Here is a 15,505-nt window from a genome sequence, read left to right as displayed (position 1 = left end):
AGATAGATAGATAGATAGATAGATAGATAGATAGATAGATAGATAGAAGACAGGTAGATAGACTAACAGACAGACCAGAGCCTTTCTTTGCTTTTGATCTCTGTGATATCTATCTAGTAGAGGAGTTAAAGGATTTGAAGAATTTAATCATTTTAGAGAGTAACTTTGTCACTTGTCCCTCCCTTTTATTTGTCATTGAAGACTATTCAAGTGCTCATGGCTAGGTATAGATTAAGCCTCTACACTGTACATAAATTTCATTGGTAAATATTAGGATTGGTTTCCCTGTATGGTCTTGGAGACCAAGAGTCTTTCAGAGCTCAGTTCATTAAACCTCTCTCCAAGGAGAAATCCACAAGATGAATCTCAATTCTCTCTAGGCTGGTGATTCTGAAAATGGGAGGAAGCCTGACAAAGGACTTATACAATTCAGTCATATCCTCATAAGTGTCTAATCAAGATCATTTGATAAAATTGCTTTAAAATCATAAAAGCCAAGTTGTTGTTGAAACAAGGATGCCCTGTCACATCAGGGGCGCATATTGTTTTTGCAAAAAAAACAAAACATGCATCATTCGAGTTTTGGAATCTTCGTGTGCAAGCTAAGAGATAAAAGGGTGCCAAAGAACCAGTAGGGCCTTAAACATTTATGCTCATGTGTGCAGAGTTGTCAGCACACAGACATGTTGGTTAAGAGCAACTCCCAAGTAAAAAAGAAACATATAACATAACATTTGTGAAATGCATTTACTAAGGAAATGATTTTTGTCTTAAAATGCTATCTTATTGTGCTGTTGTTATTGTCATTATTTACTAATGACTAGAATCAAGCCTGAGCTGGTTTATTTGTGCAGTTTGCCTTGGAAAAAGAAACAAAATTAATTTGCAAATTGTTCTTCTGGACATTAGTGACACTGTTTTTAGCTCTAATAAATTAGACTCAACCAAGGCCTAGACAGTTATTGCTTCCATGAACAATGAGAAAGTGGGTACTGCAGAGTCCCAGTAACTTTATTTTCAGGGCATTACATCGCATTAGCTGTGACATTGAAGGGCCTTGAGAAATATTTGTTGCACTAAGTGCCTATTGTAGGCAATAGGATTTAACCCATCCCATTCAGGGCTTCCAACTTCCCTGATATACTTCTTATATGGGTAAACTGTAGTGGCCAGAGCACTGGACCTGGAGAGCTGAATTAAAAATCTGGCCTCCACACTTCTTAGCTGTATAACTCTGAGTAAGTCATTTAACTGTTGTCAGTTTCTTTATCTGTAAAATGGAAGAAATAACACCACCTACCTTCCATGGGTATTGTGAGGATCAAATGATGCATGTAATTATATGTAATCTATCAAATATTTGTAATTGCTTTGCCAACATTAAAAGGCTGTGTATAAATCACTTCCCATAATTATCATTATCCATTCAACCAGGTACCTATGATGTACCAAGCACCAAACTGGGCCGTAGGCTGGGAAATTACTTTGCTTTTTAGCCTCGTCGCTCAAACACTTTATAATCCACTTTTCAGAAATCATCACCTTGTGTAGTTACCCTGGCACTCAGGCTCAGCCATGGGTGGGAGACAACAGCTGCCTCTGGGTCTCGGTTTCCTCTGCTGTGTGATATTAGCCACTCATTAGAAAATAGAAATGGATCCTGAAGCATCACTACCTTACTCTTGAAGTGACCAAGGACCCATCTGCCACTTTGATTTGAAACTAACAGCAATTTAGAGCTATGGTCCCCATTGTCTCATCTTTGCTATGGTGCTGAAGAGGTGGCAGGTCCTTCATTTTAAAAATATAGACTGAGTTCTCAATTGTGGTCTTGATTGAAATTCCTCTGGATTTGTAGAAATGAAATTGTGTAACTATTTGGAAACATCAGGCTGTGGATAGAAAGTTACCGAACTTCTTACTCATATTTGAGGGTAGGCTCCCCAGAAGAGGGGACATGAGGATGATAGAACCCTGGGAGAGAGTTGTTGGCTTGGGGCCACACAAGGGAGTGAGGATGGGAACCTTCTCAAGAAGAAAGCATGCCCCACTCAATATCTGCCCTTTAGGATAAAGCCCTGGTGGCCCTAGTAACATCTCTCCATCAGATGGTCACCATCCTTGCACCACAGCTCTAGGACCCAATGAATGTAATGTGCTAGAATTAAGCAAACACCCCCAACACGTGGTATTGCCTTTTTCTCACCTAGACTCAAGTTGTATGTATTTCAACCAATATTCTCAGAAGGAAATGGCAGATATACATGTGAATCTACACATATCTTATCAAAGGGAACACCATATGGTGGGGAAAGCTGGATCAAAAGTCTTGAGACCTGAATTCTAGTCCTTGCTCCACTACCAACTTCCTGTGTGATTTCTCTGGTCCTTTGTTTTCCCATCTGCTAAATGGGGACAACAATATCAATCAACAATTAATCAGCAAACATTTATTAAATGCCTACTATGTTCCAGGTACTGTTAGAGACTGGGGAGGCAAAAACCAAAAACAAAACAGTCCTTGCCATCAGGGAGCTCACATTTCTAATCACATCACAAAGGATGGGCCAAGCAGAATGACCATCCCACTGAGAGTCAAAGGATCTGGATTTGAGCCCTGCCTCTGCCCACTGACTTTTTTGGCTTGGACAAATCACTTCAACACCACCAACCTCAGTTCCCTCATCTGTAAAATAAGGATGATTGTATTTCGAGCTGGGAGAGACCTTAGAGATCACTGAATCCAACTTTCTCTCTTTACATGAATAAAATGAAGCCCAGAGAGGGGGGAGAGATCTTTCTAAGGTCACATAGGCAATGAGGAGCAGAGCTGGGATTCAAATCCAGGCTTTCTTTTCCACCACACACGATACCTCTCAATAATTGTCCCACAGAGGAACTCACACATTTATTAGGAGGCAAGGGGCTTAGTGAGCCTGAAAGCACTATGTACCAGTTGCTATCGTTATTTGTTGGTGTTGTTCAGTCATTTCAGTCATGTCTGACTCCTCATGACCTCATCTGCGATTTTTTTTGCAAAGGTACTGAAATGGTTTACCATTTTCTTCTCCAACTCATTTTACAGGTGAGGAAACTGAAGCAAACAGGTTTAAGTGAATTGCCCAGCTAGTAAGTGTCTGAGGTCAGATTTTAACTCAGGAAGATGAATCTTCCTGACTCAAAGCACTCTGGCACCACATAGTAGGCCCATTATTTTTAATAATAATAAATCAGCTAATGAATGTGGAAGTATTAAGTGAAATAAAATGTCCTAAATGGGAGGTAGCACAGTATAAACAGAGAGTAAGTTAACCTTAGAGTCAGGAAAACTCAGGTTCAAGCCTTGCCTTTGCCATAGAGTGTCTATGGGGTGTGTGTGCCTCAGGAAGTCTCTAAGGCTAGACTTGGTATGGCAGGTGCCAACCTACTTTGGTAGAGGGATTTTCCTCTTAGGGACCCTCTTTACCTATTAAATCACAGGCTCAATTTTGTTATATAGCGTATGCCTAGAAGGTTCGTCATTATCACCCTATCATCAGTCTTATGCAGTGGGCATCCTCTGTGGACACATACAGCTGATATTCCAGGCCAACTGGTCCCTCTGCTTTTCTCTCTATGGTACGTTCCCTCTCCCACCAATGTGCCTTTATACAGGCTCCCTTCCATGCCAAGAACGAAGTCTCTCTCTCCTCAGAATCCCGTGCTCCATGGAAGACCACTTCCAATATGAAGCCTTTCATCATCATCACATAACAATAATAGCTGGTATTTACATAGCACTCGAAGGCTTGCAAAGAAACTTATAAATAATATCTCACCCAATCCTCACAACCCTGAAAGGGAGATACTATTATCGTCCTCATTGTATTGATAAAGAAACTGAAGCAGACAGAGGTTAAGTAACTCGCCCGGAGTCATAATTAGGAAATGTCTGCAACAGGTTTTGAACTCTAGTCTTCCTAATGCCAAGCCCAGAACTCTATTCAAATTAAGCTTCCTCGATTGTCTGCCCTGTCCCTTTCCTGCTCCAATCTTAGGAGGAAAGGATTACTTAGTATTTCCTTAGTATATGTTTTATACTTTCTTATGTGTTTCCATAATGTTTCTCCAAGTAGAATGTAAACTCCTAAAGGACTAATCTTCCTGAGTTCAAATCTGACCTCAGACTATCTGTGTGACCCTGGATAGATAAACTTAATCCTGTTTGCCTCAGTTTCCTCATCTGTAAAATGAGCTGGAGAAGTAAATGGCAAACTATTCAAGTGTCTTTGCAAGAAAACATCAAATATAACGTCAGACATTTCCTAGGTGTGTGACCCTAGGCAAATCACTTAAGCCTGTTTGCCTCAGTTCCTCATCTGTAAAATGAGCTGGAGAAGGAAATGTCAAACCACTCGAGTATCTTTGCCAAGAAAACCCCAAATAAGGTCATAGAGAGTTGACACAACTGAAGATAACTGAACAACAACATCTCCAGTGACTAGCACAGTGCCGGCACATAGTATGTATTTAATAAATGTCTATTGGGTTGGATCGAATTAAGTTGAATTGTGGATCAGAACAAATATGAACAGAAATACTAAGCGTCGCTAGCAGTGCCTACCTCCCTTCCTAATGCCGTCCTAGGCAGCAGGCAAGCCACATTCGGTAAAAATAATTGAGCATTTCCGAAGCTATGTATAATCTGTTTTGTAACAGCAATAAGACACAATCGCTGCTGATTTTCTGGGTGAAAATTACATTTCTCCACTAGCCCAGCAAGTCACTCTCTGCACTTAGCTCGCTTCCTCTCTCCCTAAAGGCCAGAACAGATGGAAGCCAGACTAGCTGTAACTCCGAGTCATTAGAGCTCAATAATGTTTTCCACAGTTGGAGTGGAATTTGGTAAATCTGTCTCAGACCCTATCCATGTGGCTTTAGCAAACAGGAAGCACCTCAGTATAAAGCTGTGGCCCCTGAAGATGGTCCCTATGGGGAGTCCTCCACAAGTCATGGGTACAGGGGTTCAGGCATCCCATCCTGTAGCCATGAGCTTACAGAATTCTTAATCACCAACTCAATGGCCTTTTCTCCATCCTCATTCTTCCTGACCTCTCTGCAGCCTCTGACCCTGATCACCCTCTTCTCCTGGATACTCTTCTCTTCAAGTTCTCATGACACGGCTCTCTCCTGGTTTTCTCCTACTTGTTTGGCCATTCCTTCTCCTTCCTCTTTGTTATGTCTTCATCCAGGTCACTGCTGCTGCCTATGAGAGCTCTGTCCTTCTGTTCTTTTTTCCTTCTTCACTATTTCCATTGATGACCTCAGCTCCCATGGATTCTATCCTTTATCCAGGTGCAGTGGATAAAGCACTGGGGTGGTGGGAGTAGAATCAGGAAGACCTGAATTCAAATCCAGCCTCAGACATTTACTAGCTAAGTGACCCTGGGCAGATCATTTTGCCTCTATTTGCTTCAGTTTACTTCTCTGTAAAGTGGAGCTAATATTGGCACCTACCTCTCAGGGTTATTGTGAGGATCAAGTGAGAAAATCATTTTAAAGTGCTTCTCACAGCTCTTGGCACATGGCAGTGCTATATAAATGTCAGCTATTAGTAGCATTATCATCTCTTTGTAGGTGATTCCCAGATCTTCCTATCGAACCCTCCCTCCTCACCTCCAGTCTCCTGTTTCCAGTGGTCTATTGGACACCTTGAACTGAATGTCCTATGAACATCTTAAATTCAACATATCAAAACCTAACTTAGTATCTTTCTCTCCAAGCCCTCCCCTCCTTCTAATTGTCCTATAATTGTTGAAGGCACCAGCGTCCTCCCAATCACCCAGCCTCAAAGCCTCCTTCTTTTCTTCCTCCTCTTTATCCTCCTCCTCCTTCTTCTCCTCCTTCTTCCTCTTCTTCTTCTCTGTCTCTGTCTCTTTAGATAGATAAGTTCGATAATAGATAGATAGATAGATAGATAGATAGATAGATAGATAGATAGATAGATAGGTAGATAGATAGATAGATAGATAGGTAGGTAGGTAAACAGACAGACAGACATCATCACAGGTCAAATGCTGTGTACCTTCATAACATCTCTTGTATACACACACCCTTCTCTACTCTGACATTGCCATTGCCCTGGTTTATCTCCTTTTTACCTTATGCTTGAACTAATGCACTAATCTCCTGCTTGGTGTCCTTACCTCAAGTCTCTTCGTACTCCGGTCCATCCTTCATTCAGCTCTCAAAGTGACTTTCCCAAAGTGTACATCTGATCATGTCACCCCACTAACATGACTAAACTAAGGTGGCTCCTCTCACCTCCAGGATCAAATATAAAATCCTTCAAGGCCTGCCACAACCTGATCTACCTTTCCAGTCTTCTTGAAACTTATACTCTGCCATGTCCTCTGTGATCCAGTGGCAGTGCCTTCTTTGTTGTTCCTTCCACAAGACAATCCATCCCCTGACTGAACATTTTCACTCACTATTCATTGGACAATCTCTCCCTCCTCATCTCTGTCTCTTAAGTTGTTTGGCTTCCTTGAAGTCTCAACTAAAGTCTCAGCTTTTACAAGAAGGCTTTCCAAGTTCTCCTCAATGTTAGTGTCATCCCTCCAGTGTATCCTGTATATCTCTTATTTGTTGTGGTAGTTTGTCCTTCATTTTTGAAAAGGACTGATGACATCATGGGAAGTGTCTTGACTTGCTTGTGAATTGGATTTGAGTGAGGCAGAGTTGGGTGAAATTGTGACACTCTCTCTTCCTGAGTCATCAAAGTCCAGTGGCAAGACAAAAATCGAGATGACTGCTGATGGCCTTGGATGCAGTGGATGACCTTGGCATCTTTGATGTCTGACCAAGTTCTAAATGCTCCACAGCACCTGTGTCAGCCATCTTCATGGCTGTTGGAACAAAGTATTCCCATCCACCCATTCCATAATTGTTTGCATATCGTTTGCTTAACCCATTGGACTATGCACTCCTTAAAAGAAGGGACTATTTTGCTTGTTTTGGAATTTTTCACCTTTCTTTGTATCCCCAGCCTTATAATAATGCCTGGCATTTGTAAGTAAGTACTTATGAATGCTTGTTGACTGGCTTACAGAAACACTATCAAAAGTTTACAGAGAAGTGAAGTCTTGGCCAAAGTCAAGCAAGGATCAAGGAGCAAAGATGGCACTTGAATCCAGGTTCGCTGCCCCCAGATCTGTTGCAGGACAGTGGGAAGAGTTATTCCTCAGGAGTCACAAAATTTGGGTTCAGTGACTCTGTCACTGCTTCTGTGACCTTGGGAAAGTCATTTTCCCCACCGGTAAGACAAGGAGACTGGCCTAAATGATCCCTAGGGTCACTTCAAGCTCTATATCAGTGATCCTGACTTTTCTCTCAAAGAGTTCTTTTCTCACTGATCATAGAGATGAATAAAACTTGTTTCCTTCCTTTTCCCTTATTTCACAGATAAGGAATCACAGGGGCAGTGTTGGGATTCCAACCTAGGTCCTCTGACTCTAAGTCTTGCTGAGGCTTCCCTTGTTTAAGCCACAGTCACCCTCACCCACAACCCCGTCCCCAATATGACAGCCAAGGTCTCAGAAAATCCATTTGGGAGTTTTGTTGTCATTATTCAGTCATTTCAGTCCTGTCTGATTCTCCATGATCCCATTTGGGTTTTCTTGGCAAAGATATTGGAGTGGTTTGCCATTTCCTTCTCATTTTACTGATAAGGAAACTGAGGTAAACAGGGTTAAGTGACTTGTCCATAGTCATACTGCTAGTAAGTGTCTGAGGCCAGATTTGAACTCAGGAAGACGAATCTTCCTGACTCCTGGCCTGGTGCTGTATCCACTATGGCACCACCTAGCTGCCCTATGTCTGGGAGCTAGTTCATCCTAATGGAATCCAGGCTAAAGATGCAGAGTCCTAGGCCATCCAGCCAATACTAAAGCTCTGAGCTAGGAAAAGCATGGTTAATTTTTAAGCACACAGTAAAATTAATGAATGTCATTTGGAAGTCTTTAATTAAAGCCGATAGCACTTACCAAGATACTGGGGGAGTTTGAACCTGCTTAAAACACACACACACACACACACACACACACACACACAGAGTTTTATTGGAGGCTAAATCAGTCATGTCTGTGTCTGGGCCAGAGGGGAGGGTGTTGAATTTAATCTCCTGTTCCTCACCTCATAAACTACCTGTGTTTATTAATAATAATAATGTTATTATCATTATTTAGATACCTGGGTGTATATGTCACACTGATTGATTTTGCAATAACCTGCTCTTATAAAAGTGAATATTGCCGTGGCTTTTCATAACCTCCAGCAGAGTTATTAAGACCAAGATGTGATGCCAGATAACATCTTGTCCCCCAGAGGGCTGACCTGACTCACATATTGATGGGGCTCCATGTTTTCCTAATGAAAGGCACTGGGATATTCAAAGAAAGCCAAGAAAATATGTGCCTTTTCTCCTATGAACACCCAGTTTATTGACTGACTGATCAACTAACTAGTCTCTTACTCCATCCATACCTCAAACTCTGAGAAGCCAGCAAGTTTATTTTCCCTGTTTTATAAATGGGGAAACTGAGGCCTGTGGAGGTTAAGTGACTTGTCAAAGATTACTTAGGCGCTAAACAGAAGAGGCAGATTGTGGGCTAGAATCTTCTGATACCAAAACCAGAAATCTTTTCATTGCACCCTACAGGGTGCTGAATGAAAAGCACAAAAATATAAAAGACAGATAGAATTCACTAATTGGCCAAAAACTGCAAACTGTCAGGAAACTCAATCTCAAGGACACCTAAGAGGATTGCAGTGTCATAAGATTTGGAACTGGAAGGGACCTCAGAGATCATTTAGTTCAATCCCCCTTATTTTACATATGAGGAAACTGAGGCCAGGGAAGTGATTTGCTCAAGGTCATTTGGGTTGTAAAGTAGGAAAACCATGATTTGGCCTGACTCCCAACCCATTGCTCTTTCCACCCTACCACTCTGCCTATCATTCCTCTGATTCAATACTTAATGACCTTTGATTTAATTTGTATGACAAAGTCACTTAACCACCCTCAGCCTCAACAACTTCATCTGGAAAATGGGAATAACAATATCACTTACCTTACAAGGCTGTTGAAGATCAGGTAAAATTATATATGTAAAAGTTGTATAAAGGTTAGCTATCAGGTAACTTTGTTTTTTCTGTTTTAGGGTTTTTTGCTGTTTTTGGAGGGGGAAGTCTGGGCAATTGGGGTTAAGTGACTTGCCCAAGGTCACTAGTAAGTGTTAAGTGTCAGAGGCCAAATTTGAACTCAGGTCCTCCTGACCCCAAGGCCCGTGTTCTATTCATTGAGCCACCTAGCCACCCCTTATTTTTGTTTTTTTAAAGAGTGTCATAATGAATAGATAACTGAAGCTAGGAAGCTAGGAAAACCTGGGTTCAAATCTAGCCTCAAACACTTACTAGTTATGTGACTTTGGGCAAGTCATTTAATCTCTATTTGTTTCAGTTTCCTCATCTGTCAAATGGGTATAATAGTTCCTATCACCCAAGATTGTTGTAAGAACCAATTGAGTTAATAATTGTAAAGTGCTTAGTACAGTGTCTGGCACATATATCAATGTGAGTGCTGCTGCTGCTGCTGATAAAGATGATGATCATGATGATGCTGATGAGTCAATTACAGAGAAGATGCCAACCTGCATTGATAGAAGGACTTTCTTCACCTGAGACTTCCCCATGCCAATGAAATCATAGGTCTTATTCATAGACAGATGGGACTAGATGGTCTCTGAGGTCCCTTTTGCCTCTGAGATGCTCTAATTCTAAGGTAAGCAATAAATATTTGGCATCCGCTGACTGAGGACCAGAGTTTTAGAAAGAAGAGGGAAATGGTCCTGCCCCCTTGGGTTAGACTCTTCACAATGGGTGGATTTTAATTATCTCTCTTGGATTTACACTCTCTCTCTCTCACTCTCTCTCTCTCTCTCTCTCTCTCTCTCTCTCTCTCTCTCTTTGTCTGATTCTGCCCCTCCCCCCAAGCTGGTACGCTACAGTGCTGAGGGTCTGCTCCAGCTGGGGCCCCTTGGTTCCACTGCCTTCCTGCCAGACTCCAAGTGTCTCATTGATGACGGGAAAGGCCGGACACCCACACTGAAGAAATGTGAGGATGTGTCCCGCCCTGCCCAGAGACTCTGGGACTTCACCCAGGTAAGAGTTGAGGTGTTGGGGGAGGGGCAGCATTAAGAGCTTCTCCAATCCAGCACTGTTTCCACTGCATCATGCCCCCTTATGATTGTCCTTGATGAAAACCCTCAGGTCTTCAAACAAGTATCCTCAATCTCTAGCATTCAAAGAGGAATTCAGCCAAGATAGATCTTCCCAGATAAGGATATGGGACTATTCCTATCAAAGCTAGGGAGCTATTATGGGGGCCAGGGAAGACATGAGTCAAGGTCAGAGAAGAAGCAGCTCCATGCTAAACATAAGATAGCATCCAGGATGACTCTACATATATAGAGAAACTGAGGCATGGTAATGGTCAAGTGACTTCCCGGAGGATTCCCAGGACCCAAAGTTAGCAAGAACTAGGCAGGAGATGATCTAGACTCAGAGTATCATAGAGCCACACAATCTGAGAATTGGAAGGGACCTCATTGGACCATCTAGTCCAACCCATGCACGAAAGGAATCCCCCCTATAATATACCTGATGAGTGGTCACCTAGACTCTTCATGAAGACGTTTAAGGAGAGAAGACCCACTTCATCTTCAGAAAGTCCATTCGACCTGTGGACAGCTGTCTGTGAGGACATTGTTCTTGACTTCAATTCTCTGCTATTTCCACCCTTTGCTCCTGGATTTCTACCTTTTGCTGATTGTTTGGACCTCTGGGCCAAATGGAACAAGTCCAGTCCCTACACTCTGAGTCTTCCATTTTCCAGGCTTCCAAGTCAGATATGCCCAGTTCCTTCAGCCAATATGACTGGGGACCTGAAGGGAGCTGAGTTGAACCTAGCTAGAGTCTATGTCCCCTCATAGCCCCGAATTCAGTCTTGTCTTACATCTATGCCTGCATCTCTTCTGAGAAGTAAGTCTTTTGAACCAAAGATAGCTGGCCTGAGAGGTTGTGGTTGCATATGTGTGATAGCTGTGCTTGTGGAGAGGGACAGGGAGCTGAGGTTGGAGATTCCATTTCCCCCAGAGGCCTCTTCATAATCTCCAAATCTCCATAATCTCCAAATGAGGAATCTGCACTGTTTATATCAAACACAGGAAGAAGTGAACCCCCTTGGGGATTCTCAAGGAAGTGGTTTGTCTGGAGGGAAAGTGGACCAGGACATTTTATTGGTTCGGTTAGCTCAATGACTCATAGAATATCTGAGGTGGAAGGAATCCTAATTATGTGACTGTGGGTATAGTATAGGTGGGAGGGGGAGACAATGGCATAAATCACCTTGCCATCCTTGCCTTTGTTTCCAAGAAGCTATGACCACCATCCCCATGTGTATATACCTCCTCTAGAAAGGGAATCACCTGAGGTCCTGTTATTAACCTCATTTCCTTTCTCTCTCCTCTCTCCACCCCAGAATGGCCCCATTGTGAGCAGAGACACAGGACGATGTCTAGAAGTGGAAATGTCTAAGGAAGCTAACTTTGGTCTCCGATTGGTGGTGCAGAGGTGTTCGGGACAAAAATGGATGATTAGAAACTGGATCAAACATGGGCGACACTGATGAGGACCTCTATCACCCTCCTTATGAGAGGATACCCTCCTCACTCCTCTTCTTCCCAGACCTGGTGGTGAGAAAAACTATGGGAAGGAGACAAGAGTGGTTTACTAAGCATTAGATCACCAAGCCTGGGGTCCCCACTGGCCCCACAGCTCTCCTTCCATGGACACCAAGAAGGAAGAGGCTGTCTCATTCACTATCTCTGGTCCAGGATGGGACCAGTCATTGGGCTTTCTGGCAGCCCACTGCTCTGCTCCTACAGAGCAATGGAAAACCTCTTGCCCCTGTGTGGAGTCCAAAGGGAACCATATCAAGAGAACCCTCTTTGGACAGATGATTCCTCAGCTTTAAATTACTGGATTGGTGCACAACTCCTCTGATAAAGAATCATGTGCCTTTTCTACTCTATTTCCTATTTGAGCCACCTAGGACAGCTCCCCTCTCTGGGAAACAGCCACATCTTCAGCATGTATGGACTTCTTGTGTTAATGCCCCAACATGTAAATAAATCCACTGTAAAATTTACACCCTGATCCATCTCAAGGGTAGCTTCCTGGGAGTCTGTTTGGGATCCAGAGCTCACATCCCAGGGTATAGATCCCCCAAGGCTGTGGCATCTGTGGGCCTCCCTCTGCCCCTCTGGGACCCCAGCGATGGAGCCAAGAATCCAGCCAATTACTGGCTGACTTGGCCAATTTCCTCTTGCTCTCTGGATTTCTTGAGCCACAAGGCACAAAGGAACAGGCTCTGCTTCTAGGAGATGAATGAAGCAATTGGTCTGTGCCCAGTGCCCTCCCCCCACACACATACACACACACATACACATATATACACACACTCTCTGACCAGAGGAAGCAGGGAGGAGATGGCTTTGTCACCCACTGCTCTTGCCCTTATTGAGTCTGAGACCAAGAAGCCATTGGCCAGTGACTACATACAAGGGGCTCATATTTTGAGAAATTGTTCTGCCCCCTCCTCACCCACCAGTGACAGTGTTGCCTTCCCAGACATGGGCACTGCAGGCAGCAGCCCTGATCAGAAGGAAGAACACTTTGGGTGTGGCAGACATGGAAAGATTTCTTCCAGAAGTTTGCACAGTGTTCAAATTTCCAGAACAGACAATGGGCACTGGTTACTCAAAGCTGATTTTTTTTTTGCATCAAATTAAAAGACAGTATTTGACCATCATTATGGGGGGAAAGCCTTTATTTAGTGCCAGTCTGCATGTGGCGCTTTGTGGGAAGGAGAGGGTGGAAAAAGATTCTGCCTTTGGAGAGATAATAGTTTGAGGCAGATAAGAATAAGGTGTGCAAGCACTCAACTGAACAGACACTAAACTCACACAGATAAATGTGGGCATGTCAACAAGTCTACAAGCATTTATTAGGCCTCCACTGTCCATCAGGTATCAAGCAAGCAAAGCACTGAGGACACAAAGAAAGGCAAAAAATAGTCCCTGCCCTCGAGGAGCTTACATTCTAATGGGAAAGCAATATGAAATCAGATAAATACAAGCTACGTACAAAGTAGAGAAGCAGTAATATGAAAAGGAAGGCATTAAACGCTGACAAGATTGGGAAGGCTTCCTGTAGAAAATGGGATTTGAGCTGAACCTTAAAGGAAGCCAGAAACAAAGCTGAAAAGGGAGACCATTCCAGACATGCAGGACAATAGGTGAAAAAGTGGAGAGGAGGTATCTTGTGTAAAGTAGACCATCATTGCTAGTATGGAAAGAGGAGTAAAGCTTAAGACTGAAAAGGTAGGAAAAGGCCAGATATAGATATAGATATGTGTGTGTGTATATATGTGTGTGTATGTAAACATATGTGTGTATAAAAAGAAGGGTGAGGAGTGAGCAAGTTCAAGGACTGAAGGGATGGGAGAACACTGATAGTCTGTTGTTAGATGGGGGGGTTGAGTAATAAGGAAGAGGAAAGGGAGAGGAAATAGGAGAATAGGGATGCAAGGATGAAAAGAAAATGGGGATGGGGAAGAAAGAAGGCAACAGTGGTGGAACAGGCTGAAGAAGACTTTACAGAATCCCATCCTACATGGACATCCCTAGAAACATCAAAAGTCCAAACATTTTTTAAAAGACAAAAGGGAACAAAAAGAGTTGATCTGGGAGGATAAAGGCAAGGCATTTCAAGAGGTCACTCCAGCCTTTGCTTCATCTGGGGTTTCTAGTTTCACATTTTTAAAGGCAAAGAGAATTGATGAACATGTGGTAAACAGAGTGGCCAATAATTACAGGAAATTTTACCAAGGAATTCTGTGATGACCTTCCATTCTCAGTCAACAAGGGTCAGGAAGTAATCATCTCTCCCAAGGATAAAGCAGTTATCTGCACTCTTCATATAAAACATGGGAGGGAGAGAACCACCTTGGGGATTCTCTAGGAAGTGGTTTGTCTGGAGGGGTAGAGGACCAGGACATTTTGTTGGTTGGGTTAGCTCAATGACTCATAGAATATCTGAGGGAAGAAATCCTAACTATGTGACCATGTACAAGTCATCTGCCCTTGTTAAGTCCATTTCCTCATCTGTAAAATGGGAATAACAATATTTGTAGAACCTAATCTCAAGTTAAGACAACCACTATTCATTAAGTATTTAGTGTGTCAGGCGCAGTGCCAAGCACCAGGCATACAAAGAAAGGCAAAAACAGTCTGGGCCCACAAGGAGTTCAGTCTAATGGGGAAGACAACATGCAAACAAACAGCTATATACAAACTATACAGAGAGCATAAAATGGAGGTTATCTCAGAGGGAAAGCACTAGTATTGAGGTGATTCTGCAGAGCCTTCTAGGAAGTGGGGCTTTAGCTGAGATTTGAAGGAAACTAGGAACTTTAGGAGGCAGAAGTGAGGAAGGAAAGTATTCCAGATGTGGGGGGTTTACGGGGGGGGAGGACAGTCAAGAAAAAAGCTCAGTCAGGAGATGGAGCATGTTGAATGAGGAACGGTTGGTGTCACCCAATCAAAGAGTATATGGGGAAGGATGTTAAGAAGACTAGAAAGGGGAAGAGGGGGGCAGGTTATGAAGGGCTTTGATTGTCAAACATAGGGTTTTTTATTTGATCCTAAAGGTGATAGGAAGCTTCTGGAGTTTATTGAATAGGGGAGGGAAGTAGCAGGGAAGGGGTGACATGATCAAACTTCATTATAAGATTGCTGTGGAGAAGAAATGAGATAAATACACATAGGCCCCTTATGCAAACTTTAATGGAGGGAATAAATATTCGAGGCAGCCTGGTATATTAGATAGAAAGCTGTCCTGGAATCAGGAAGACCTGGGTTTGAGCCCTGCCTCTGTCCCATACAGGTTGTGTAACCCTCGGTAAATCACTTTACCTCTCAATGTCCCCAGGAAGCTCTACTCCTAAAATTCAGAGCCGGTGCAGACATGCATTGGTAAAATGAAATCCCTATGCTGGTGAAATCACAAGTCCAGTCAGAATATTATTATCATCTCGTCTAACCCCCCACCTCCCATTTTGCCAATGGGGAAACCAAGGCCCACAGAGGACCATAGAAACATTTATTCTACGAGAAATATCATGGGAAGTAACTTGGTATAATAAATAGTGAATCGGTCCTGAGTTCAGGAAAACCTAGGTTCAAAACCAATCTTGGATACTTACTTGCTGTGTGATACTGAGTCTAATGATCACCTAAGCCTCAGCTTTCTCATCAGTAAAATGGGGATAATAACACCTACTCCCTAGGGTGATTGTAAGGATCAAATGACATGAGGTACATGAAGGGCTTAACAAAGCTAAGAT

General features: G+C 42.9%; 1 protein-coding gene across 1 annotated transcript in view; it reads left to right on the top strand.

The window, feature by feature from the left end:
• Window positions 1-12,926, top strand: part of GALNT9 (polypeptide N-acetylgalactosaminyltransferase 9) — a 217,294-nt gene extending 204,368 nt beyond the window's left edge. The window contains exons 9-10 of the mRNA XM_069089039.1: window positions 10,033-10,200; window positions 11,579-12,926. Coding sequence (XP_068945140.1) covers window positions 10,033-10,200; window positions 11,579-11,725 — 315 coding nt within the window. The 3' untranslated portion in view covers window positions 11,726-12,926. The remainder of the gene's footprint in view (window positions 1-10,032; window positions 10,201-11,578) is intronic.
• Window positions 12,927-15,505: the final 2,579 nt, after the last annotated feature.

This window comes from Petaurus breviceps, unplaced genomic scaffold, assembly GCF_028583685.1.
Source record: "Petaurus breviceps papuanus isolate PSGF00001 unplaced genomic scaffold, PetGlider_PUasm1.0 103, whole genome shotgun sequence".
NCBI lineage: Eukaryota > Metazoa > Chordata > Mammalia > Diprotodontia > Petauridae > Petaurus > Petaurus breviceps.
The sequence above is the reverse complement of the archived record's forward strand: the minus strand, read 5'-3'. Positions and strand labels throughout refer to the sequence as shown.